Below are 25,782 nucleotides of genomic sequence, written 5' to 3'. Positions count from 1 at the left end.
TAATATAAGAATAGTTAAATACTTCATATTTGAATTATTATTTCAATAACAATGCAATTATTATTAAGTAGTTAATTTAACTGCTGAAAGAGAAATTATACTATGCGATAAGTGAAAGTCTAATTAAATAATATACCTTAGCATTAAGTTAAATGTGTACCTACTCATCGTGAAAATATATTTATTCTAAAAAACATACAGTGCTCAAATACAAATACTCTTTATTGTAGATTAACAGAGGAAAATTTTACATCGAAAGGAAAATGTAAACATGTATAAAAGCCGGCCTTATCGCTAATTATAAATATCGTTATAGACATTTATATAAATATTATATATAAAATATGTAAAAATACAAATATATACGAGTACACAACAGAAGAGAGGAAGATACGGCCAAAGTCATTGACAATAATATACATTTGCAGTAAATGAATTTATAAGCTAATAACGTGACTTATGAGTTTCAGCAAATTTAAAAGTGTCTAGTGATTGTGCACGCCTTATATTTATGCATAAAGAATTCCGCAAATGAACAGAAGATATTTTTCTTACAACATAAACTTGGTACCTTCATTTTAAATTTTAACAACAGCTTTTCCTTTGTTTTCTCCAGCCATCATACCAACAAATGCATCGTAAAGCCTGTCAAATCCAACTGTCACATGCTCCTTTGGTTTTAATTGTCCATGATTTATCCACGTAATTAACTGAGCAATGGCCCCTTGCCAGCGACTGGCCCAACGAGTTACTATAAATCCTTCAATTTTAAGTTCTTTAAAAAGAATTGATGGTTGCAAAATTGGTGCTGTAGGTGTTTTCTTATGATCTTCATTATATGCACTAATGTAACCACATACAGAGACTCTTCCGAATTTATTCATTTGAGTGATTATTAAACTGCTTATTTCTCCACCAACAGTATCAAAGTAACAATCCACTCCTTTAGGTGCAGCATTTTTGAGAACTGATTGTACATCGACGGTTTTATAATTAAATGCTTTGTCGAAACCAAGTTCCTCTTCCACCCATTTCACTTTATCGTCAGAACCGGCAAAACCGATGACCTTACAACCTTTGATTTTAGCAATTTGCCCTACAACAGAACCTACGGCACCTGCTGCTCCAGTGACAACCACAGTTTCACCTGCTTTAGGCTGGCAAATTTCCAAAAATCCATAATATGCTGCGATCCCAGGCATTCCAGCTGCACCTATACCTAGTGATGGTGAAAGGCCTTTTAATTCTGGTAGCTTATACAAGACTTCTAATGAATCTGAATCTGCTGTATAGGCTGTAATTTTAGCGACATCAACTACAGAATAATCACACCAACCATTATGTGTTACAACTCTGGTACCAACTGGATAAGTCGGATGCTTGGACTCTTCTACTATTCCAACTTGATAACTAAATTGGTCGTATGGCACTGGCATTTTCCTGTTATAAGATCGCAAGTAAGGATCCACACTGACCCATTCAGTCTTGAGTAAAATTTCGCCGTCTTTCAGGGGAGGTAGTTCGTATTCCACTATATCAAAATCAGATTTTTTTGGAACTCCTTCGAAGTATTTTTTGACGACATATTTACGTGCCTTTACCATGTTTTCGATGTGAATAAGGGTAATTGATTTAGCACTGAAACAAATAAATTTGTATTACTAAAAATGTCGGTTACTGTTTTTGCTCAAAGTGTAACGATAGTTAAGAAAATGAAACATTTTTATTTAAATTGAATGAATTGTTTGATTTTTTGTGATTGAATTGTTTTTGCTTATCTTATTAAATTTACTGTTTATTCTGTTACCATATCTATACATATACTACCATAGAATATTATTATGAGAACAGGTAATATTTATTTTTATTTTTTCCGTTTGTATGATTGTTTTCACGTCATGCAGTTTTAATTGACGTAAATTTATGGATTGATTGGATTAATGGCTTTTAATTTTGCTAGTGGAGCACGGTTGATTTCGCCAATGTCACGTAGAGAGGAGAATACATAATGAAGATTGATCGGTACGGTTGACACGATAATAAGTAAAAGTCGTTTTTTTTACAAACATTCATATATTTTTAACTAGCAGTTCCCGTGCGAATTATTCGCACTAAATAAGTATAATAATTATCATTTTTCAGAACTACAAAAAAATTTTTTTTTTATTCTGTACTAGCGACCCGCCCCGGCTTCGCACGGGTACAATGCTGATACTAAATATACTACAGAATGTCTTTAATTATAGTATGAAGCTAGCTTCTAGCATGGTTATTAACATAATAACAATCACGCAAAAAAGGCGCACCAAGACGTCGAGTTGCGGAAAAGAACCCGTGAACAACAACATAACATAATAACAACATTCAAATATGCGTCGTTAGATTACACGTTGTTACAGAATGCGTTGAAGAAATAAAGGTTCACTGCTCGTTTCCCGTAGTTGATAGCGTGATAATATGTAGCCTATATGTTGACCCGACTTCTTTGTAATATTCGTGCCAAATTTGAAGTAAATCCATGCAGTACTTTTTGAGTTTATCCCGGATATACATACAGACAAACAGACAAAAATTCTAAAAACTATATTTTTGGCTTCGGTATCGATTTTCGATCACACCCCAAGTATTCTTTTAAAAAAATATTCAATGTACAGTTTTGACTTTCCTACCATTTTATTATATGTAAAGATTGCAAAATTTCTTTATAAACAATATTCCAAGTGTGAATCGACCGTCAATCATGTTGACGGTGTTTCAAAATTATAGCCGTCAGATGTCAGCATTACTGTATTGTCTCAATGTATATCTATAAATATAAATTTAATAAATAATTAATTTACAAAAACAAAAGCAATATTAAATGTCTTAGTTATGGATGCCAATAGATTAAATAATTATCTATAAAATGATATATAATTTATGTAAATTGTGAGGTTTTTTTTTTCTAAAAAGGGAGGCAAACATCTTGAACTTAGCGTATTTATATATATTATGATATCCACCGCCATTGTTTTTCGAGGAAAACGGAGACATACCCACATAAAAAAAAAACAACCTGATTTTCGTTGTTGTTATTAGTTATTTCCTTCTAGATCTACGTGCTCCAATCGTATCAACATAATACGCTACACTTAATTTACAGAAACGTAGAATAAGTAATTTGTAGATTACAGAACTTTCTTTTCAAATGATTGTATTACCCTCGAAGAATCAGAATACTATTTTTTTTAATAATCTTATGACGGATATTTGTACATTTTCCGTAGGAAATGATTAACTGACATTAATTTAATAGACATTTAACGATGCTTAGAAATACTTAAAAATCTAAATAGGACTTTTTAAACATTTTTGAATATCATATCAAAAATTGACCGCTCCAGCGGGATTCGAACCCGCGTCTTCGACATACCGTGTCGAAGAAGGACTTTTTAGTTACATCTGTCTTATACACCATAAAATTGTAAACAGCTAATACGTGAAATATTTTTTTCCCACGATATAAACCTGTTAATTTTAGAATTTTCACCGCCTATCACTTTATTAAAGTATTTTTTTCTCAACGTTATCCAAAAATCGTTACTTTAAATTAACTTCGCTTTTATAGAAACTAAATTCCTGCATTTTTGAAGCCTATACTTTGTTTGGTGCGTTAGGCAAAAATTATGAGAGTAAATTTTTACGATGCGCGCAGACCGTCACCAAAAACTGACACCCTGTAGTTAGCTAGGTAACAAAGAAGTTAGCAACGTGAAGTTGATTAACCAATAAAGTATAACTTCTTACGTGCGTAGATAAGTACACAAACACTTTTTTTATATACCATTAAAAAATACCAACAATATTGTTTTATATTAAACAATATTTACCGAATTTCATAAAATTCAAATAAAATCACCCAAACATTTATACACAAAGGTGTTTATCAACTTCAGTGGTAAGATCATAGTGATATCAACACAATTACAGTTTAATCATCGTATGAGTATAAATAGAATACCAAAGTGGGAAAAGTTTTTATCAACAATTTTTAATGAATATAATATTAAACACGACCCGTTACCGAAATTGTAAAGACTAAAAAAAATACCTTTATATTCCAAGGATACGTTCAGATGCACAACGTTCTATGGACTCTGTGGTTACACCGCAGACTTACGCTTTTATCCTGTACGACGTCGTCTCATGATACAGAAGTTATAACGGAAATAGTAGTCATGGTTAACAAGTCACATTCATTTCATTCATTTACTTAGTCATAAAGACTTATCTCATTTGTAATTTAGACTATATATGCATTTGATTGTCACTGAAATATGTTGACAAATTTTTAATTTCTTCATGTTTATCAATGTAATCAACGATGTCCGTAATGTCATCAGGTGTCGCATTACATTTGCGCAAAAAAGTTGCTTTTTCTGGCAATTAATTACTTTTATTTTTAAAAGTATTGCTGCGATTTTTTTTTATTTAAAAATAACTAAAGAAGGATGTTTATATTTTATTTTAGTCTTAGTATTTATTAAGAAGAGCATGAAATGTGAAAAATTTATTTATTTAAACCACTTAATGCATTATACGATGACCAATACCGAAGCATTTGAAAATGTTGGAAAGTGAAAAAAATGTAAAATTAGATGAAGTCTATTGGAAAAAGTCACACATTACATACAGACATATTTCTTAAAAATGGAAAGATGTGCTTTTAATTACTGGAACTACTATTGATTTCTTTATTAAATAATTAAATTTGAATAAATTTGAATTCATCACGACCGCGAATTTTATAACCAACCTGTATGAGTAAATACGAGTTCGCTTATTTATTTATTAGGAATAGCCAATGGAGATTACACCGTAATTTTATAAAAGTAAATACCAAATAATGTTTTAAGTGCCTTACTAATTACAGGCGCTCACAGCTAAGTATTAAGAAAACCGACTTCAATTGATATATTTCGTTTTTATGATGACACATTTATCGAAGTAAGGCTCAGTAGGATGTATGATGTATCCACATCTGATCTCAAAATTTTGGGCAGTCTGATTGAGTTAACATCTCAACAATACAGATGATCATAGCTAGATGACACTGCCTTCAAGAAGTGTCCTGTTTCTGTGGTGAATAAGATAGCCAGGGCTTCTGGGGAGATCCTGGGTCCTGGGTCGAGGATAGGGTCGGTAACCCGCTGTCAATGCTGATGGTGTTGCTGGTATCCATCAACTACGGTATCAACTTATCATCAGACGAACCGTACGCTCGTTTGGCACCTTTATAAAAATACGCTTATAACCTCAGAACTTTTGACTGGGTGGAACGATTTTGATGATTGATGATTTTTTTAATCGAAAGATGGTGTGTCACGAGGTCCCATTTAAATTTAATTGAGATCTGACACTTTCAGTAGTTTTCGAGTTATATTTAATAATGCATATTTACTTTACTAGTTATTGTTTACCTACGTTATATTACTTATCATTTGTGAGCGAACACAATTATTTGTGTTCTGTGATATAATTTGAATCTAAACTAGTGTAGTTTTGGCGACATGAGATTGTACTAAGATGCCATTTCTAGATCTCGTTATCCGATGCCATAGCTAATATGCGTCAATACTCTCAAGTGATAAAACTGGATATATCCTATATCGTGGAGCTTACTATGTTGCACTATGCACTATTATGGAAATTGCACTGAACTACTAAGTGCTTTGCCTGATTAATTATAAATAACATCGTTTTGTATTGTTGTGTGTTAAAGTTACAAATAAATACTTAGAAGATGATTGGCGGATAATGGATTCTCTTACTAATAGTCTTATTTGTTCTTATCATAGTTACCAGACAGAGCCTGTCTGGGAGCGAGCCTAGAGTTTCACCACATTACCCAGACTTTCCTCACCAGGGTAACAGGGGTTTACTTTATAGAACTCATATATTACCTCACGACTATACACTGATATACAAGTTACGTGCATATGATGTCATGAACTCAGTTTGTAAAGAATATAAAGAATGCTAACGGCACAACTCAAAATGCCAACCTATTTTAGAGACAAGTCAAAAAATTAAACATATAAAATTTTTGACAGCCCGGCAATTTATAACTATTGAAAATAGGTAAGAAATTGGACGCTTAAGTAAGTGTATAATATCACAAACAATACATATGTTTTACAGACAATATTTCATGTTTTATTTTATAGTTTCTCATAAAATAGTTATAATATATTTAAGTAATAATAATCAACAGATAGACCCCGCGGTTTAATCTGCGTTGGTTTGAGTAAAAAAAGCCCGAAATTGAATAAAAAACAATAGCGACCGTCAATCATGTTGAAGTTGTTTCAAAATTAAAGCCATCATTTATATAATTTTAATAATTAATTAATTAATAAAAACAAAAGCAATAATAAATTTTTGTCGTGGTTGCCGGTAGAGCAAGCAATTATCTATAAAATGACATATAATTTATGTGGAGTAATTGAGAGGTTTTTTCTAAAAAGGGAGGCAAACATCTTAACCTTAGCGTATTAATATATATTATACCTATTGTTACAAATACTAAAATAATATAATTTCATACGCAATATGTCTACAAAAGCTCAAACAAAAAAAATATACGTTATTTGTTGTAATTTAAAATAAACAACTTATTTTGAAGTGAGATAAGTCACAGCAGGAAATTTCCTGCTCAAATAATGGAGCAGCCCGACTGGGGAAGTATCTCGACCTTATAGAAGATCACAGCTAAATGAAACTGTTTTCTAGCAGTGTTGTGTTCCTGTGATGTGAAAGTTGACCAGAGCTCCTGGGAGGAATAGGGGATAGGATCAGCAACGCGTTTACGATGCTTATGGTGTTGCAGACCCCTATAAGCTACGGTAATCGCGTACCATCAGGTGAGTACGCTTGTTTGCCGACCTAGATATAATATATAAAAATATATTTTGTGCGAAACAAAATTTCTGGAGTAAACACAAGTATTTCGGACCAGGCGAAGGATTACCTGGAACACGGGGACACAGTGAGCATTTATCCCCGACATAAACATGTTTATCTCAGGAGAGACGTCGCCAAAATCGTATGCATTTAAAAATAGTTCTTATGCTCTAACTTAATACGTTCTTATCTACATATATATTCTTATTTTTCTCTGCGCGTTTGTGATTGTTGCGAAAGTTTGACATCTCTAAGAAAAGATATCTAAGATTAAAGTTCTATTAATTAAGTAAGTTTGAATTGAGGATATATGATACTTTATTAAGATAGGGTACAGCAAGAAATATCCTGCTTAAAATACGGAGTAGCACATATCAGAAATTATCTTAAACTAATATAGTACCAATAGTGTTGTTATTTTATATTTTCATACCGTCAAGGATTAAAAAAGTACAAACAAAAATAGATATATTACTAGAAACGAAGGTAGGGCACAGCATGAAAATATCCTGCTCAAAATTTGAAGCAGCCCACATCGACCTCACAGTAAATTACAGCTGAATAAAACTGTTTTCAAGCAGTATTGTATTCCTGTGGCGCGTAAGGTGAGGTCGTATATGGAAAATAGATGAAACTTAACGGAACTCAAGTAGCGTACAAATATTACACTGTTAGTCCGAGCTGCTCTCTTAAAGGAGAATAATCTACTACTAGAATAGCTACAATAATTTTTACCGCTAATAGAAATTTTATTTCATGTACTGGTATATTTTATAGCGTAAGAATATCTACTATGCTGTGTGGTTGCGGCATTAAGGAATATAGCCACCCCCTCTCTTCCAGTGTGTGTCGTGAGAGGCGACTGAGGGATAACACAGTTCCACGATCACCTTGAAACTTGAAAAGCCGACCGATGGCGGGATAACAATTCAACTGCTTGCTGTGAAATACACAGGCCGAAGACGGGCAGCAGCGTCTTCAGTGCGACAAAGCCAGCCCTGCGGTCACCAACTCGCGCTCGCGCGAGTTCGCGCACATTTTTGGCGCGAACTTGTGGAGGCCTATGTCCAGCAGTGGACTGCGATTAGCTGAACTGATGATGATGATGATGAAGAATATCTACAACAACAAACGCCCAGATCAGAAACATTTGATTCAACACAAACACCCACAAAGACTGGGAATTTATCTTTTCATGAAGTCAAAACTAAAAAGGTTATTTCAAATGTTATTCCTTTTAAATTTATAACATAAGTTCGATAGACTTATTATTTTAGCTATTTTAATCTATACTAATATTATAAAGATGAAGTTTGTTTGTTTGTTTAGCAGATTCGAATCAAAAAATTATTTTTATGTTGGATAAGTCCATTTACCGAGGAAGGCAATAGGCTGTATAATATTCAAATTAACGCGGGTTAAACCGCAGGACACAGCTAGTTTTGCATAAATTACTAAGATTTTTTTTTCAATAAGATATACTACGAAATGTTAAAAACAATATTATGAAAACTAATATGAAAGAGATAAACGATGAATATAATTAATAACTCTTATGTAATAATTAGCTGGTTATGGCTAAAGGACTTTATTTCTTATCAGAATTACAATTCACTCACCGAGAAGCAAAACAATTACAATAACAATCAGCGTAAAATGCGACTTGTGCTTCGCTATGCAAGTAAATGCCAGCTGTTCACTAAACAAAAATAATGTTACTAGAACATGGATGTTTTATGATCAAAACTAGATGTGACATTGTATTGTTTTTTGAGTTTTATTTTAATTTATTTATTTATATATATTTACGTACATTTGCAATTTCTGTCATCCTTTTTTGTATTATTTGTATTTGTTTTAGAGTTTACTACTTAGGAATCAATTTTCATTTAAGTCCCCTGGCATGAAAAAAATGTGACGAGTAAAATGTACTGAACGAATTAATTAAATTAATAAAACGTACGAAATTACGTTTCTCATAACACCATCTAACGGAAAGATAAACTGATCGATTGATATGGTATTAACCTTTTTCTTAGACTAGTAAACCTTTTTGTGCCTATTTAGAGAGTTGATCTGAAGGAGTAAACACCGGTTGTGCGTCGGAGTTAACACACAGACTTTTTGTTTATTTTTTTTTATTTACAATTTGATTCGATCGACCTATAAATGTAAAAAGATATAAAATAGTTTCATAAATTAAACAACTGTTACATTTAATAGTTCGAACGGTACAAACAATTTTATCCCTTTTTTTACACATTCTATCCATTCTTAATAATAATATAACAAACACAGACTAGTTCCACTCAATTTATTAAAATATAATCACTTGTAACAAAGTATAAAAAACCTACCACGAATAATAAATTGTCCAACTTAATAATTAATGACGGAAAAAACAGTAAACTTCCATTTTCACGTAATAATGGCACCGCTTTGTTACAAGGGTATCTGTGAGAGCATAACCTAACATTTTCTATAATCCACCGATCATCTAACTCGAAAAGGCCGTGTTTTATTACACTGTTTTATACGCTAGTACATTTAGATATGTACCTTAGAAATATTAATAATTAAACATTTTAGTTTTATTGTATCGAGTGTTATTGTTTCTTTTGTTGTAAGAATATCATAATTATCTTTACAAATAAATAAATATGCAGTCTGTTTGTAATATTAAAATAACTGCTTTTTAATAAATGCATATGGATGTATATACGGTACATATACCAAAATAGCATTTTTAACAATTTTTGTCTGTCTATCTGTCTGTTTGTTTCGGCTAATCTCTGAAACGGGTGGACCGATTTTGACGGGACTTTCACTGGCTGATATAACAAGGAGTAAGGTATAGCCTAGGCTATTTTTATTTTAGAAATTTATTTATTTTATAGTTTTGCGAACTGAACAATATTTTTTTCGTTAAATTCCACGCGGGCGAAGTCACGGGCACAGCTGGTATTATTATAAATCGTTGCAGTTAAAATAATTTACATATGTGTAAGCAACAATGAAATTGCAAAACTGAGTGTGCTTTAGACCACATGACAGAAGTAAAACTTGTTTAGCAATAGGCCTGCACTGTGTCTATGAAACGGCTATTAAAGAAAGAGAGAAAAAAATGTGTGCTCGCACCTCCCTCTTTTGCTTCGTTTGTCTCGTGCGATCACACTTTTCGTAAAGCTTTTACGCATTCACCAGCTTACTCCCAAATTCAAGCGCGCGTAAAGAAGTCTCACTTCAAAAAAAATCTTCTAAGCTTTTTAAGCCTTTCAAAGCAGTAAAATTGTAAAATATACGTCAGACAGATATTTTAGGAGAATATATAATAAATATATGTATAAATAAATATATAACGTATATGTCACCGTTCTGGTGTAGTAGTGCGTGTGTTGAATGAGCGTCTACGCTCCGGCGGTCGTGGTTTCGATTACCACTCGATATTGACATTTATATTTGCGCATATATTTATTTCGTTTCAGGCTAGATGTCTGTTCTTGTCGGTCTCCACGTCGTGTCTGGGAGCGCATTTTAATCGCTTAAAGATTTTTATTTTTGTTTCAATCCTATTATATCTCATAAAGCTATATAATCGAAATAAAATCATATTGAGTTTTGAATTATTTAGTTATAGATTTAATTATTGCTTGCAAACGAAAAACATCGACTTCAATTACATAGACAACGTAAGTAGACGAAAAAATAATCAACTTAATGCGCGTTATCAAAGATTACCCAAAAATATCTCAAACCTCGAGCAAATTTAAATAGGTCTATAAGACAAGCATTACGACGACCGCTTCGGTCTAATGGTGCGTGTGCCATGTCGGTTGCACCTAAACACCGACGGTCGCCGATTCAATTTTTTTTTTTTTTTTTTTTTTTTTTTTTTTTTTTTTTTTTTTTTTTTTTTTTTTTTTTTTTTTTTTTTTTGAAAGAAACACGTTTATTCGGAGCATCACTCAAAAACGCAGACAGTTTTTACACAAAAAAAGACACACTTAAATAGACATAATAATAATTAATCAGTAACTACATATAGAAAAAAGAAATTTACATGACCAGTAATATAGACTACAAAAAACTATAACATCAAAAAAAAAAAAAAAGTAAAAAAAAAAAAAATGTACATAAAAAATTCCAAAGAAGTTATGAAAAAAAAAAAGACGAATAAACAAGAAATGTGAAAATGTGTGATTATATGACCAAATAATACCGCCTGCGGCTAAGTGCTGTGCCCCAAAAAGGTATATCACTCAGCTTGGTGTTGGCTTTCATAAAAAACAAAAACCAACGCTGATTTTCAGTGATACCCCTGTTTTGACTAGCGCGACAAGTATCATTCCTTTCTTCTAGCAATATAATTATATACGCATACATACACCACACACACATACATACACATACACACACACATAAACATATAATACACATACACACATATACATATCCGTACATGTATATAACAAATATTATAAATAAACATGTAAAATGGAGCAAAATAAATAAATAAGTAACAACAGAGAAGATATATTTTGCATAAATAAATAAATAAATAAATAAATAAATAGTAGTGAAATTATGTGATGTTACGTCGTCGGGTGCACGGAATGCAGGTAAGCTCAGACCACCGCACGCGCCGGACATGGGAAGACGTAAGCCCGACGACGCACGCTTCCATTATACTCGTATAATATATAAAAGGAGCAAGGCTACGAATGAGGCTATTTATTAAGGTAAGATCATATTTCTTTAAAATCGTTCCCGTGCCTAATTTATCTTACACAACCCTGCATTTACAGGCTATAAAAAAAAAAAAGACGATGGCATACATAAAATAAAAACAAATGACGTCAACGAGGCTGTCACCGAAGCACGTGCTGAACCAACCTACCGCCCGGGACGAAGTCAGTTCAATTAGGTACTGAGAATTTATTATGTATTTGCCTTGTTTTACAAATATGCACAATGAATTTAAAAAAAAAATAATCATATATTATTAGTAATTATATTAACGTACCTATACACAAATTTAAAAATGACTATACATTCCTATTCCTTATTCTACTTTCTAGATGGTCTGTGACGATTGAAGTTGTAAATTATATAAATGCATTTTGTATTTGTAACGAAAAGTATTCTTGGTTTTCAGGATCCGAATCGGAGGCGGCAAGTTGTTCCAACACTTCGTCGCTGCATAGCGGAAACTACCATGGAACGCTGCAGATCGATGCATGGGTATATTGAGCATGTAAGACGATGCTCGTGTAGGGTAATTCCTGTTACATTCCTTTGCCCAGGTTAATTTATCGTACAAGTACACAGGGGCTTTACTTTGGATCACGTCGAATAGTAAGGTCGCAAGATGCAATTGCCTACGATGTTCCATCCTAATCATTCGTGCATCATTAATATAAGGAGAAATATGCGCGCAACGTGGTATATTAAAACAGTACCGCATGCATGCATTTTGTACCCGTTGTATAAGTTTTTTTGTACGTGCAAGTAGCCTAGGTTCAATTACAATATCAGCATAGTTGAATTTTGAAAGAACCAGCGTTTCACACAACTTCACTCGCATATCCTTACTGAGAACGTTTCTTATCTGATACAAGACTTTTAACCTATAAAAACAATTACGAGCTGTATTCATGGTATGTCTTTCAAACCTTAACCCCTCATCAATCACTAAGCCTAAATTACGCACCTCTGTCACTCTTTCAATCCTTTCACCCCTTATGTGAATAAATGGATTTAAACTACTGATTTTTTGTATTTGATTTTTTGTGCCTAGTATCATATATTTCGTTTTTCCCGGATTCAACGCAAGACCATGATCTTCTGACCACTTGGAGATGCGGCCGAGATCGTCATTTAACTTCTGTATAGCCACACTAGCTTCTGATTGATTAAACGAAATATACATCTGTATATCGTCAGCATATATGTGATATTTACAATTTTTGATATGAGTTATTATGTCGGCACAGTACAGCGCAAAAATTATGGGTCCTAAGATCGATCCTTGTGGTACGCCTCTACTTACCGAACAACAGTCCGATCGGTTTCTGGACCCATCATCATTGATGATTTCAACTATCTGTTTCCTATGTTGTAGGTAACTAGCGAACCATTTTACAGTTTTAGCGTTAAATGCGTAGTATTTTAATTTAGCCAGAAACAGTTGCCTGTTGATTGTATCAAACGCTCGAGAAAAATCCAGCAGTACAAGAATTGTGCCTTCTCCAACGTCCTGAGCGCACAATATATTGTCTACAACATCCAGCAACGCCGTAGTCGTGCTGTGATATTTCCTAAAACCAGATTGCTTCTCTGGTAGAATTTTATTAGTGTCTAAAAATTTTGTTAATTGATTACATACAATCCTCTCTAAAACTTTTGATATACAAGGCAGTATACTAACAGGTCGTAGATCTTTAATTTCATTTACGTTTTCCTTTTTGGGGATCGGTCTCACCAAAGCTATCTGCCACATCTCAGGAAATGTATTCGTTAAAATCGATTTATTAACAATTCCGGTTATGGTGGTCAACGTACTAGGTAACGTTAACAATACCATATCCAGAGAGATCTCGTCAATGCCAGTTGCATTTGACTTTAAGGAGTGAATTATTTTTGAAATTTCTAATTCACTCGCAGGCTGTAAACTAAATTCCACTGAACAGCCTTTACGAGACTCATAAAAATTAATAGTTTCAATTGGGACACAGTTCACGCCCGGCACATCGAGAAAATTTGTATTAATTATTTGAGGGTCTTTAAGATGTTCAGGCACACCATGATTATATTTCTGCTTTATATTAATTACTTTTTTTAGATGTTTCCATAATACTTTAGAGTTTTTAAAATTAGAATTAATATGAAAATTAAAATAAGCAGATTTTTCTCTAGATATAGCTTGTGCAACCTCTGATTTTAGATTTTTATAGTAATCTATATGTACATCCGAGTTTGACTGCCTTGCCCTACTGTGAGCCTCATCCCTACGACGCATCAGCAATTTAATGTTATAAGTAATCCAAGGATAATAATTTTCTTTAAACGAAGCGGTCTTATATGGAGCGACCTCGTCAAATACCCATAGCATATCCGCGGTGAACACAGCCACCATGGTATTTATATCATCAAGCTCCAAGACTCTTTTCCAATCAATTAGATCTGTTTTGGTGGCCAACTGCTCCGTATCTATATTTTTTAATGGTCGGTACCTAATTTTGGTCTTCGGTGTTTTATATTTGACAATATTTAATTCACCAAATACGAATGCATGTCCGCCGAACCCCGCCACGCATTCCACGTTAACACAGTCCATCCTTACATTAGAACAGAAGAGGTCTATCAAAGTCTCGCTGTTTGCTCTAAAATGTGTTGGTTTGTTAACATGTTGCGTCAAACCATGGGTGGAAAGAAATAGATCCAACGCATACTTTTGAGGGTCATGGTTGTTTAGATAATTTATATTAAAATCCCCCAACAAATATATATTATCATAATATGGCAGAGAACTAATCGTGTCAGACAAGGCATCGAGAAATGTTGCAGTATTAGCCCAAGGGGGGCGATATGCTGTGCCGACAATAATCGTTTTTTGATTTATTTTCATTGTAATCCACATCTGTTCCACCGTAGGCGCGTGGGGATGCACAAGCGTGCGCACAGATAAACCACGTTTTATGTAAAAACCAACGCCACCACCTCTCGATCTTAGTTCCGTTGGCCGCGGTATGTGACGCAATCGATAACTAGGAAGACGAGGAGCTTTGCCGTCCTCCCCTGGATGTAACCAGGTTTCATTGATTGCAATTATATCAACCATATGACGTTCCATTAGCACAACGAACTCCTCATGGTGAGAGCCAAGTGATCCCGGATTAAATAAACCTAATGTAATTTTGTCTAATTTAATCATTTATACACATAATAGGGATAATAAAATATAAAATCAAAAGTAAAAATATATTCATATACGTAGATAGATACACAGACATACAGATAAATACTCGTATACATGTATATACAAACTCTAATTATATGATAAAATACACGTTGTTTGTGAAGTAAATTAACAAACACAACATAGAGGCTACACGACAAGGCTATACAAAGAATGATACCCTTTAGCACTATTATTAATCTCACTGTATAGACATAAGGTTTTTTTAGGTGAATATAAGGGAACGCAATACCGCTACCTACATTGCATATTTTCAAACTAGTATTGAATAACACAAAGAACAATTTACTGTGTGCCGTATAATAAATGCAATTAAACATTGTATGTAATAAAATTATGACCAGAAATCCTTTGTCTAATAAAAACTTATATAAATAAATTGTGTTTAATTTAATTAAATTTAATACAACGCAGTTTCCGAAATGGCACCTTGAAATTTTGTACAAGCGAACTATATACAAACTTAATTTATGCAAAAAAAATTTTTTAATGTCTTTTTCCGTTCGTATTCGTTGCACTGCTGTCTCCATCCCCCGACGCACATATATTCTCCCATTTCGAGTCCAAATGTATCGCCAGCCCTGACGTTTACCTTCTTCCCTCGCCTTATAAAATAGACGACGGTTGACATGTGTTAGATTTTCGTTAACATAAATTCGAGACGGGTTCCCGTCGATCACGCCAGACGTATCCGTACCGCGCCGAACTCGCGCCGCCTTTATAATGTCATCGCGCAATGCCCGTCGCGCCAGCCGAACTATAATCGGGCGCGGGCGACGACGATCCTCACCCGCCGTCATCGAGCGACGCGGACCGGCGCGCTCGGCACTAACTACGTCGCGAGATTCAAGCGTGATACCCAACTTGCTCGATATAGCCTGCGTCAGATGTATAACATTTTCACCACCGGTCTCGGGTACGCCAGCAATTATGACATCATTAAGCAACATCGCCTGTTCCCGCTCGTTTAAGTCCTCTCTTAATTGCTGAACAGCTCCTTCGGTAACGGATTCGTCACATCGCGCTTGACATTCGGCATCGAATCTTGCCTCCAAGGATGTCACGCGTTCTTCTACTGTGTCAACCCTTCTATTAAATTCTACCATGCTTTCATTTAATCGACCTATTTCCAGTCTAAAAGAAGCCATCTCCCTCGCGACTGTCGCGAGTTCCAATCGTAGAAGTTTCATTTCTTCAGCTAAGGACGTTGTAGGATTCTTCTCCGGATTCCCTGTCGTGTGCGCGTCCTCATATCCATCTGCTATAGCAGGTGACTCGGTGCCAGTAGTAGACTTGAGCTTGCCTTCCGGCACACGGCACAAGCGACAGGTCCAGCGCGTGGGGGGGCGGGAGTCGGGGCTTAGGTTTACGCAAGTACGATGGAATATCGAGCTGCATTTATTACATTTTGCGCCATCCGTTGGTGACAGGAACTTGCCGCATTGATTACACTTACTGGCCATGTTAAATTCGAAATTTCACTCTATGCACCCAACAGATGTTACAAGCAGTACGCAACCTACTAATATTTTGTTTAAATGTTTATTAAAAGTCAACAAACAACAAGAAAAGTACAAATTAATGCCCGTTTATGAGTTATTGTATTTTATTTTATGTGGGTAGGCACAAGTCACACACAGCTGATGCCTCAATCGATCTAAGAAGCACAAAAACAGTTTTATTTACGAAGTTCACGAGAAGTTAACTATACACTCACTATATATGTATCGTGCGCTAGTTCACTAAACGCTTTTAACAGTAATACCTAATTTTTATTTTATTTTATTTAAGAAACTATGCGGATAGACACTTGTCACGCTTAACGTCAAACGTCCGTGTTTCAACTCGGGACTAGTTGTTAGTCCTTGTTGGTCATCCCCACCGTGCCTCCGGAGACTACGTTAAGCTGTCAATCCCGGTTATTATCTTTAACTGAGGTAGGGCGCAGCAGGAATTTCCTGCTCAAAATATGGAGCAGCCCGACTGGGGTAGTACCTCGACCTTACAGAAGACCACAGCTAAATAATACTGTTTTCAAGCAGTATTGTGTTCCTGTTGGTGAGTAAGGTGACCAGAGCTCCTGGGGGAGATTGGGTATAGGGTCGGTAACGCGCTTGCGATGCTTCTGGTGTTGCAGTCGTTTATAAGCTACGGTAATCTCTTACCATCAGGTGAGCCGTACGCTTGTTTGCCGAACTAGTGATATAAAAAAAATATACATCTGATAGCAATCGTTACGCATAGTAGGGGGTATATATCCACCCACCCGCAGTGGAGCAGCGTGGTGGGATAAAGCTCTGATCCTTCTGCTAGATGGAGAAAGAGGCCTTTGCCCAGCAGTGGGATGTTACAGGATGAATGCGATGCGGAAGTCCACAAGGACATGTTGCATTAAAGAAAATTAATAAAGTTGTCGTTGCATACCAATGTTTACAATCTTTTACAATAGCTTAGCCGGTTCTGATACGCCAAAATTGAATTACAACCTCCAAATTCTTTAAAATGTTGGGTTTTTTGCGAATATTAATTGTTAGTCTAGCACTATTTAAACAATTTCAAATTAAAATAGAAGCGAAAATATTTTAACGTCTTACTTTAAATTTCGTTTCCTTGTTAAAATTTCCTTTCGCCGTAATGGCGAATAGAGCCAAGTAACGAATTTAAGCCGAGTAAATGACTTGACTTTTAACTTTGCTAACTTCGCCTTTCCGTAAAGCACCGATACGGTATCGGCTGTGGTTAACTTTAAATTGACGGGAAAAAAAAAGGAATTCTACTGGCTTTGTATATATCTCAGTAACGGAGGTCTAATAATTATTATATATCTGATTACTTCTTTTTTCTTTAAAAAAAAATGTGTATCAGCTCCGCCATGCGACTAAAGCTTACTCCTTGGGTATGATTAACGTGATTTTTAAAAATGTATTTAATATAAAAAGGAAGAAAATTAAAACTAGAAATATAAAAAAGGTGAAAGATTTTTTTCATTACACTCGTTTATTTATTTATTTATTTATACTTTATTGTTAACCACAACTACATTTTGAACAATAAACACATTTAAAAAAAAAACATTTACAGACTGTGAAGTACAATGGGCGGACTTATGGCTATTTAGCCATTTCTTCCAGACAACCCAAAAACACTCGTTATCTATATTGTGACGAGGTCGGTTGATGTGAAACTTTGTACATTTATAAATTAGAAAAAATAGGTAGCCTTTATAAAAAAAAAGTTCATTTTAAAATTAGAAAACATACTTTTTTATTAAAAAAAAATAGCAGAAAAGGATAAAAACAATAAAATATGCAAATAATCGGCCTTCATTTTGTACTTTTATATACCTATATATACTTTTTACAGCGAGTAATTTAACAACTAAACTTGCCCAAACAATTTACTCAACTCATTCCGTTGCGTTTTACTTTTTCGAGCAATTAGCACATGTTGGACGTATCTCTGTTTACTGCCTCGGCAAATTAGAACAGATCGCTTTTTTCGTTCACTAGCAACGTAAAAAAATTATATTGTGTAACATTGTTCATTTGTTTAAAATATTTGACAGACACTGTTTTAGCAGCGAATTTTTGTATTACAAAATTTTTCGCTACTGGACTTATTAAATGTCCGTAAGCAAGCTATATAATTTGAATTAAAACAATAACTAATCAAACGATATACTTTTAGTATATCGACATACAGTATCGAAACTGAAAATTTTCTATTTTTTTATTGCATGAAAAAACTACTTTTTATGTATATTTTCAAAGAAAAAAAGAGCAAATGCTGTAAAACACACATCAAATCACATTTTTCATGAGTTTATACTCATTATCGATACTTAACAAATCATTCAGCGTAAAAAATGTAAAGTGCCTTTTTTCAATTTCGATATTATACGTAGGGACAGTCGATATATTTACTCTTCCAAAGACATTTTTCTTATCACAAATAAAAAACACAAAAAAAAAATAATAAATAAGATTAATATCGATATTACTTTTCTTTTTATACTTCTATCTTATCCAGCTTCGACAAAGCCAGTCCTGCGATCACCAACCCGCCTGCCCAGCGTGGTGATTATGGGCAACACACATGAGTTCACACCATTTTTTTTGCGATCTTGTGGAGGCTTTTGTCCAGCAGTGGATTGAGATAGCTGATGTGAGTTCTATCTTAGTACGTATTTACAACATCTGATTAACGAAATATTAAAGGTTTAAGTGAAGGCTTTATCTTAATATATATAAATCTCGTGTCACAATGTTTGTCCGCGATGAACTCTTAAACTACTTAACCGATTTTAATCAAATTTGCACACCGTGTGCAGTTTGATCCAACTTGAAAGATAGGGTATATTTTGTTTTGATATATGTAATTATTTTAATTAAGAAAAAAAATAAGGCGATACGAAGTTTGCCAGGTCAGCTAGTATACCTATATATATCACTAAATACCTACTAACATTAATTAAAACGTAACGTGAGATTTCTGTGAAATATTTCTCTACATATTATACTAAAACATATATATTAAATTAAAATATGGGAGGCTGTTAATAATTTCAAACATTTATTGAACCATATTGCTGTAGGTACTGGCGAGTGAACTATTTATTAATTGCTAATAGTTTACACCAGAAATTCCCAAAGGGTTCGCAGCGGTCTCCTGGTTGAACGAAGAGAAAAGGGCGTGACGCTTGCCTGTTTAAATTTATGTAAATATAATAATATATCATTTACTAAAAAAGCACCTATTTTTGAATACAATCATCAAAATCGATACATAATTGGATTGTAAACCTACATTTTCAAGTTGGTAAATATTTATCACAGTTTCAAAGTACAGATTTACTAATTATTATGTAAGCAGCACAGTTGTTCATAAAATATTAAATTTATATACCTACTAGCTACTAAATAAATCAATTACATACCCCGAGTAGAAATTTTTTCGTTTTCCTTAGAAGGACCGGACCAGGTATGCCTGATCAGGACTAGATAAGGCATGTAACGCAGATGATTGGTCTGGTCCTGATCAGGATGAGATGAGATTTCCTGATCCGGTCCAGATACATGATCTAGTTGAGCCTGACCTTTTTTCTAGTCGGAACGCATTAACACAAAATATACTAGAGTCATCTCCACATTCCACATACCACATAATGAGCGCCAGCTTTTGTATAAAATCAAATAATTACAATCGGTGTAAAAAGTTACCTACATGTACACATTAAAAAAAATACTGTCTGTCTGTAAAAAAAAAACCATTCTTTTTGTAGTCGGGTGAAAAATTAAAAATGCTCAGAACACATATATCTTAATAATGAGGTTAGACGAGTGCTTTTTGAGGTATCTCTAATAACTCGTATTTACTTGACTATTTTTTTATCTACCTACGTTGTATTACTGTTGATGTAATTGAAATCGTTTTTTTTTTGTTTGTGAGCCATCAAATAATAGCAAAGTAATATAGTATCGGAATCCTCACACAGGATTTTAATCGTCAGGAAACCGTTAAAATATAAAATTTCCTGCTCAAAATAATGAACATCCCGACTGGGGTCCTCAACCTTCCAGAAGATCAATAAGGTGACCAGAGCTCCGGGAGGGGGGGGGGTTGATTGGGGATAGCGTCAGCAACGCGCTTGCGATGCTTCTTAATCGCAATCAGTAATCGCTTACTATTAGGTGAGCCGTACGCTTGTTTTTCAACCAAGCTAAATATGAAAATGAAAACAAAAGCTACAACATTAGAATAAGTATTTCTCAAACTCTGTTACATGTGTATATAATATTTAAAACAATATCGAATAACGATTATACACTCGAGCTACATCATAACCGCTCAGAAACGGTATCCTTAGCATCAGTGTTCACGATTCGCGACATTGCTTGATTAATTGCTTACGACGTCCGTACCCCTCTGATTGATTACATTGTAATCTTGTTTGTGACTTGACTGATGTTCGGTTATTGTATCACAGTCACGTTTATCATATTTTTACTAAAGCCTCTCATTAGTAGGAACGTGGAAAAAATTTGAAGAGAACGATTTTTCGGATAAATTTATAAAACAGTCAATTCATGTGTTGTTATTATTAATAATGTTTTTTTTTTACATTTATTCAACAACGCTTTTTTTTCAGAAACAGCAGAGTTTATTGACGAGTCGTCTTTGTAGAATCTACATTCTGCTTGCTTGCTTGCTTCAGCCTGTAATATCCCACAGCTGGGCTTAGGCCTTTTCACATGTAGGAGGAATATCAGAGCTTTTACACTACGAACCAGTGTTAACTTCACTATAATTAGCATTGACTTATTATAAACGAATATCATTTAAATTTGTAAAATATACATTAAAATGTGCTTTTAAAGCCTACATGGGTAAAGTAATTTTTGATTTTGATTTTTGAATTGTTCATGCGGGTCTTACAAAAAGCTTAGAGATATAAAAGCTTATATACTATATCTATGTATATGTCAGGCTGTATTATATCAACCTTTTTTATGAATGAATATTTATGGTTTATATGTGTATAAAATTGAAAGTAAGTATATAATTAGAATATTCATCCTCAGTGTGAATACATTATTAAAACTGCGGTAGGGCACAGCAGGAAATTTCCTGCTCAAAATCTGGAGCAGTCCGACTGGGAAAGTACTTCGACCTTACAAAAGATCACAACTAAATTACACTACTCTACAACAGTGTTGTGTTCCTGGTGACGAGTAAAGTGACTGGTCTGGTCTGATATAGCTGGACCTAATTGGGGATAGGGTCGGCAACGCGCTTGCGATGCTTCTGGTGTTGCAGACGTCTTTAAGCTGCGGTAATCGCTTACCATCATGTGAGCCGTACGCTTGTTTGCCGACATAGTTATACAAAATCAATTTAAAATGGCACCATACAGGATTAAAACGATTAAAATTAATTTTATTATAATCTATACAAATAAATAAAATTGAAGTGTCTGTTTGTAATATTAAAATGACCGCTTTTTACTAAATGCATATGGATGTATAGATGGTACATATACCGAAATAACATTTTTTACAATTTTTGTCTATCTTTTGTCTGTCTGTCTGTTTGTTCCGGCTAATCTGCGATAAGACCGCCTTTTGTGCCCATTTTTTATTGTATTTTCTTGTATATGTCTATGCTACATGTATTCTTTCTGGTTATAGAATAAAGTATATTTTTATTTTTATAAAATAAAAACTATAATACTTGTCATAATAATATTTCTAGCATTATAACCCAGCGCTGCTAAATCTTGAATCGAATCAAATATAATATTACACGCTACTAAAGATCTTTCAATATAAGCTTCAAGTTATTAACTATTACTAGCTGAACCCACAGACATCCTGTCTTGCGAACCGTCGAGTACGTGAAATTGAAATAATCGTTGCGTATCCCAAGAATATAAGTCATAATAATCAAGTGTAAAATAGTCACAGATTGGTAGAGATGGCAGAAGAAGTAGAGGACGTCAACAGACAAGATGGGAAGATGACCTAAAACTCACGGCAAGACATCACTGGGGAAGGATAGCACGGGATAGGTATCAGTGGAAAGTGTTAGAGGCCTATGCCAAGAGGCAAACTGAACTTCGGGACATTTTATAAAAAACAAGAAAACATAAATGATATACATTGAAGTTCAGATTGAAAGGGCTAATTATTATTATTTTTATTCCGAGAATATACAATTTTTTGATTAATTTTCTTTAATTTTTATTTCCTAAGATTTTTATCAAAGTACTATAATACTTAATAGAAAAGTATTAACCAAATTGTTTCTGCCGTTCTCTAGTTTTGCATTTTGCAACACATTTAGATATTATTTTTTTATGTATAGATTATCCAAGTCTATCCCACAATCAAACCACATACAATTTAATTCACACTGTTTTCAAACAATTCAATCAAGCTCCGACTACAGTAAAGCATTTTACATAAGAGAAAAGAAACGATTGACAGACTTCGAGACAATTGAAATGAACCCGAATAAAACTGGGACAGCCATATAAAGTCTGTATCAGATTGATTGCTCGAGTTGCGGCTAGCTAGAACTTCCTTGACAGATTACACCGGCGGAAATAAATCAAAATGTCTCTTGCTTTTACCCTTCGAAACAAGCTTTATTTATTATCTCACATAGCGACGTACTTACGTCTGATTGGTATCTTGTGGGTTAATGCCGTGGACAATAAATTTATTATTCATAAACATATTTATTTTACAATCCAAATGTGTTTTTAAACAAATAATTAAACTATAAATCAGATGTAATCTCTTGTAAATCGAAATACAAATCAATATTTTTTTTGTGTTTTTATTTGAATTATTTTGACTTGAAATTCTAAAATCAATAGATCAAAGCATCTATCAACGCAGTCTAATTTAGTTTATCGCAATGAAAAACGATTTTGGTGGTTTATCTATACACAGGGTGTTCGACTCTTAACTGCGTTCCTTCAAATGGTCGTTTCTGTAGGTGTAATAGATCACGTCCCGCGCTTAAAAAATACCTACCCTGTTTTAAAGTTGACTTTGATTAAAAAGACGGAGCTAGTTTGATAGACTCGTTCCGCATGATAACCTCCGTGAGCGCGTAACGCTATAATTGACAATTTAAAACATTCTTTGAGCAAAAGAATTCGTTTCCATATGCGGTTCTTTAGTCATATGCAGCTGTTAGTAACATTTCATTTTATCGATATTTTAGGACTAGTAATAGTAGTATAGGACGATTATGAAAAAATGTGTTACCAAAGTAGCAGTAGAGTAGAGAAATCTAATTTTGTACCGCGTCTCTTTGAGTACCTTTTGAGAATACTGTTTGTGCGGTATTCATCATCAACAGATATTTTAGATGCAAAGCGACTATTTGTTTCTTATTATTTTTAGTATTCTACATTTCTTTCTGCGCCTTTACAGTAATAAGGTGTCTTATTTTTCTCTTTATAAAGAACAAATAGGAGATTAACTGCTTGTAGTAAATAGTGACACAGAATAATGAGATAATAATAGAGTCGAATCCCCACAGAATATTTATCGAAATCGAATATTGTTAGTATATCCAATTCATAACTATTATAACTGTGCTAGCTTACCAGTACGCTACGAAAAAATATTATTGAACAGGTAAATTAATGTACATCGAGAAATAATGGTAATGTAAGTCGTGCTAAGCAAGAAAGAGGCCTTTTTTAGGTGGGGTAAATCCACCATGAATACCCTCTAGCGCGGGGGCACCAGAGGGTTATGTCAGACTCCTACTGACTAAAAAACCACCACGTGTGAGCAGTCGTCCGCCTGGGTAGGGCGAGTTGGGGTTGCGCTAGCATTCGCCACTTCGCCCCGGAAGCAAGAAAGAGGCCTGCATACACGTTTGCTAATGTAGCATCACGATATGCAGTGTGTCCTTGGAAAAAGAACTGATAAACTAAAATTAATTTCAATTTGTACCACAAGATCCTCTATAATATATAAAATTATTATGTCACAATGTTAGTTACAATCACTCATCATTACATCACTTCAGCCTATCATAGTTCATTCGAATGTTCATCGAACATTTATTGTTCATACCCCTAAGTTATAACCCCTTATTAAGGGGGGTCCCCCCCTTATTAAGGGAGTTAATAATATATATGGCAAAACAACGTTTGTGGGGTCAGCTAGTAGATTGATAAAAACTTTATTGCAGTCACTACATTTACATTGAATAATAATAATCATCATTATCATCACTTCAGCCTATCGCAGTCCAGTGTTGGATATAGCCCCCCACGAGTTCGCGCCAAAAATGGCGTGAACTTATGTGTGTTGCCCATAGTTACCACGCTGGGCAGGTGAGTTGGTATTGTGGATAGCAAATAAAGGAAATACAAAACATTCACGTGATATGTAGAGAACATATCATTCCCATTTCTGAAGAATGTATTCTAAAAGTAAAGTCAAATAAAACATTATCAACAAATTATATAACGAGGCAGTTTTTTTTTTGTAATATTTAAATGTTTCTCTTAAAAAAATGCGAAATTACCGCATATTACAATCATTGTCATAAGTAAGAATAGGAAATGTTTTTTTAATATTTAAATCGTATTGTTAGTATTTTATATGCTGAAATTCAAAATAATAAGACACCTGGAAAAAGTGCTTAATTCTACGCTGTGACATCATTAAAAATATATATTACATTAGCAAATAAATGCTTTATCCACACACTATTTCATTAGAAGTATAATTAAATTTGTACTGTGTGGCTACGGTACTAAAGAATATAGCCACCCCCTCTCTTCCCGTGGGTGTCGTAAGAGGCGACTAAGGCTAATAACACAGTTCCGCTACCACCTTGGAACTTAAAAGGCCGATGGCGGGATAACCATCCAACTGCTGGCTTTATAATACACAGGCCGAAGACGGGCAGCAGCGTCTTCGATGCGACAAAGCCAGTACTGCGGTCACCAACCCGCCTGCCCAGCGTGGTGACTATGGGCAAAACACATGAGTTCACGTTATTTTTGGCGTAAACTTGTGGAGGCCTATGTCCAGCAGTGGACTGTATAGGCTGTAATGATGATGATAATTAAATTTAACAAACTAAAATTGATTTATGAACTTATGAGAATCCTATTTTTACAATAAATCCACTGTGATGGTTTTGACCTGGTAGCGACAATCCGTGTTAAATTATGTGGCTTACCTCCCACCGATTTAACAATTATAATCATATTTCAAACTTTCCTCTGTCTATTAGTAAACAACTGTATGAAAATCCGTGCAGCAGCTTATGACAGACATGGAGAAGGACTTTGTTTCGTGATATATATTGATATCGTTTATCAC

General features: G+C 34.2%; 1 protein-coding gene and 1 long non-coding RNA gene across 2 annotated transcripts; one reads left to right on the top strand and one right to left on the bottom strand.

The window, feature by feature from the left end:
• Nucleotides 1-204: 204 nt before the first annotated feature.
• Nucleotides 205-4,205, bottom strand: LOC123656854 (prostaglandin reductase 1-like). The gene is made up of 2 exons (XM_045592470.1): nt 4,091-4,205; nt 205-1,638 (listed from the first exon to the last, which is right to left on the bottom strand). Exon 2 carries the CDS (start codon nt 1,602-1,604, stop codon nt 579-581), a length of 1,026 nt encoding a protein of 341 aa, XP_045448426.1. The 5' UTR covers nt 1,605-1,638; nt 4,091-4,205; the 3' UTR covers nt 205-578.
• Nucleotides 4,206-11,484: 7,279 nt separating this feature from the next.
• On the top strand, nt 11,485-12,711 carry LOC123656969. The gene is made up of 2 exons (XR_006743626.1): nt 11,485-11,866; nt 12,098-12,711. It is a non-coding gene; the product is annotated as an uncharacterized LOC123656969 (long non-coding RNA).
• The last annotated feature ends 13,071 nt before the right edge of the window (nt 12,712-25,782 follow it).

This window comes from Melitaea cinxia, chromosome 10, assembly GCF_905220565.1.
Source record: "Melitaea cinxia chromosome 10, ilMelCinx1.1, whole genome shotgun sequence".
Lineage (NCBI taxonomy): Eukaryota > Metazoa > Arthropoda > Insecta > Lepidoptera > Nymphalidae > Melitaea > Melitaea cinxia.
This window is presented reverse-complemented; position numbering and strand designations above follow the sequence as displayed.

Bases quoted from the DNA above. Each gene is read 5' to 3' on its own strand.
- LOC123656854 (XM_045592470.1), bottom strand. From the start codon at position 1,604: ATGGTAAAGGCACGTAAATATGTCGTCAAAAAATACTTCGAAGGAGTT.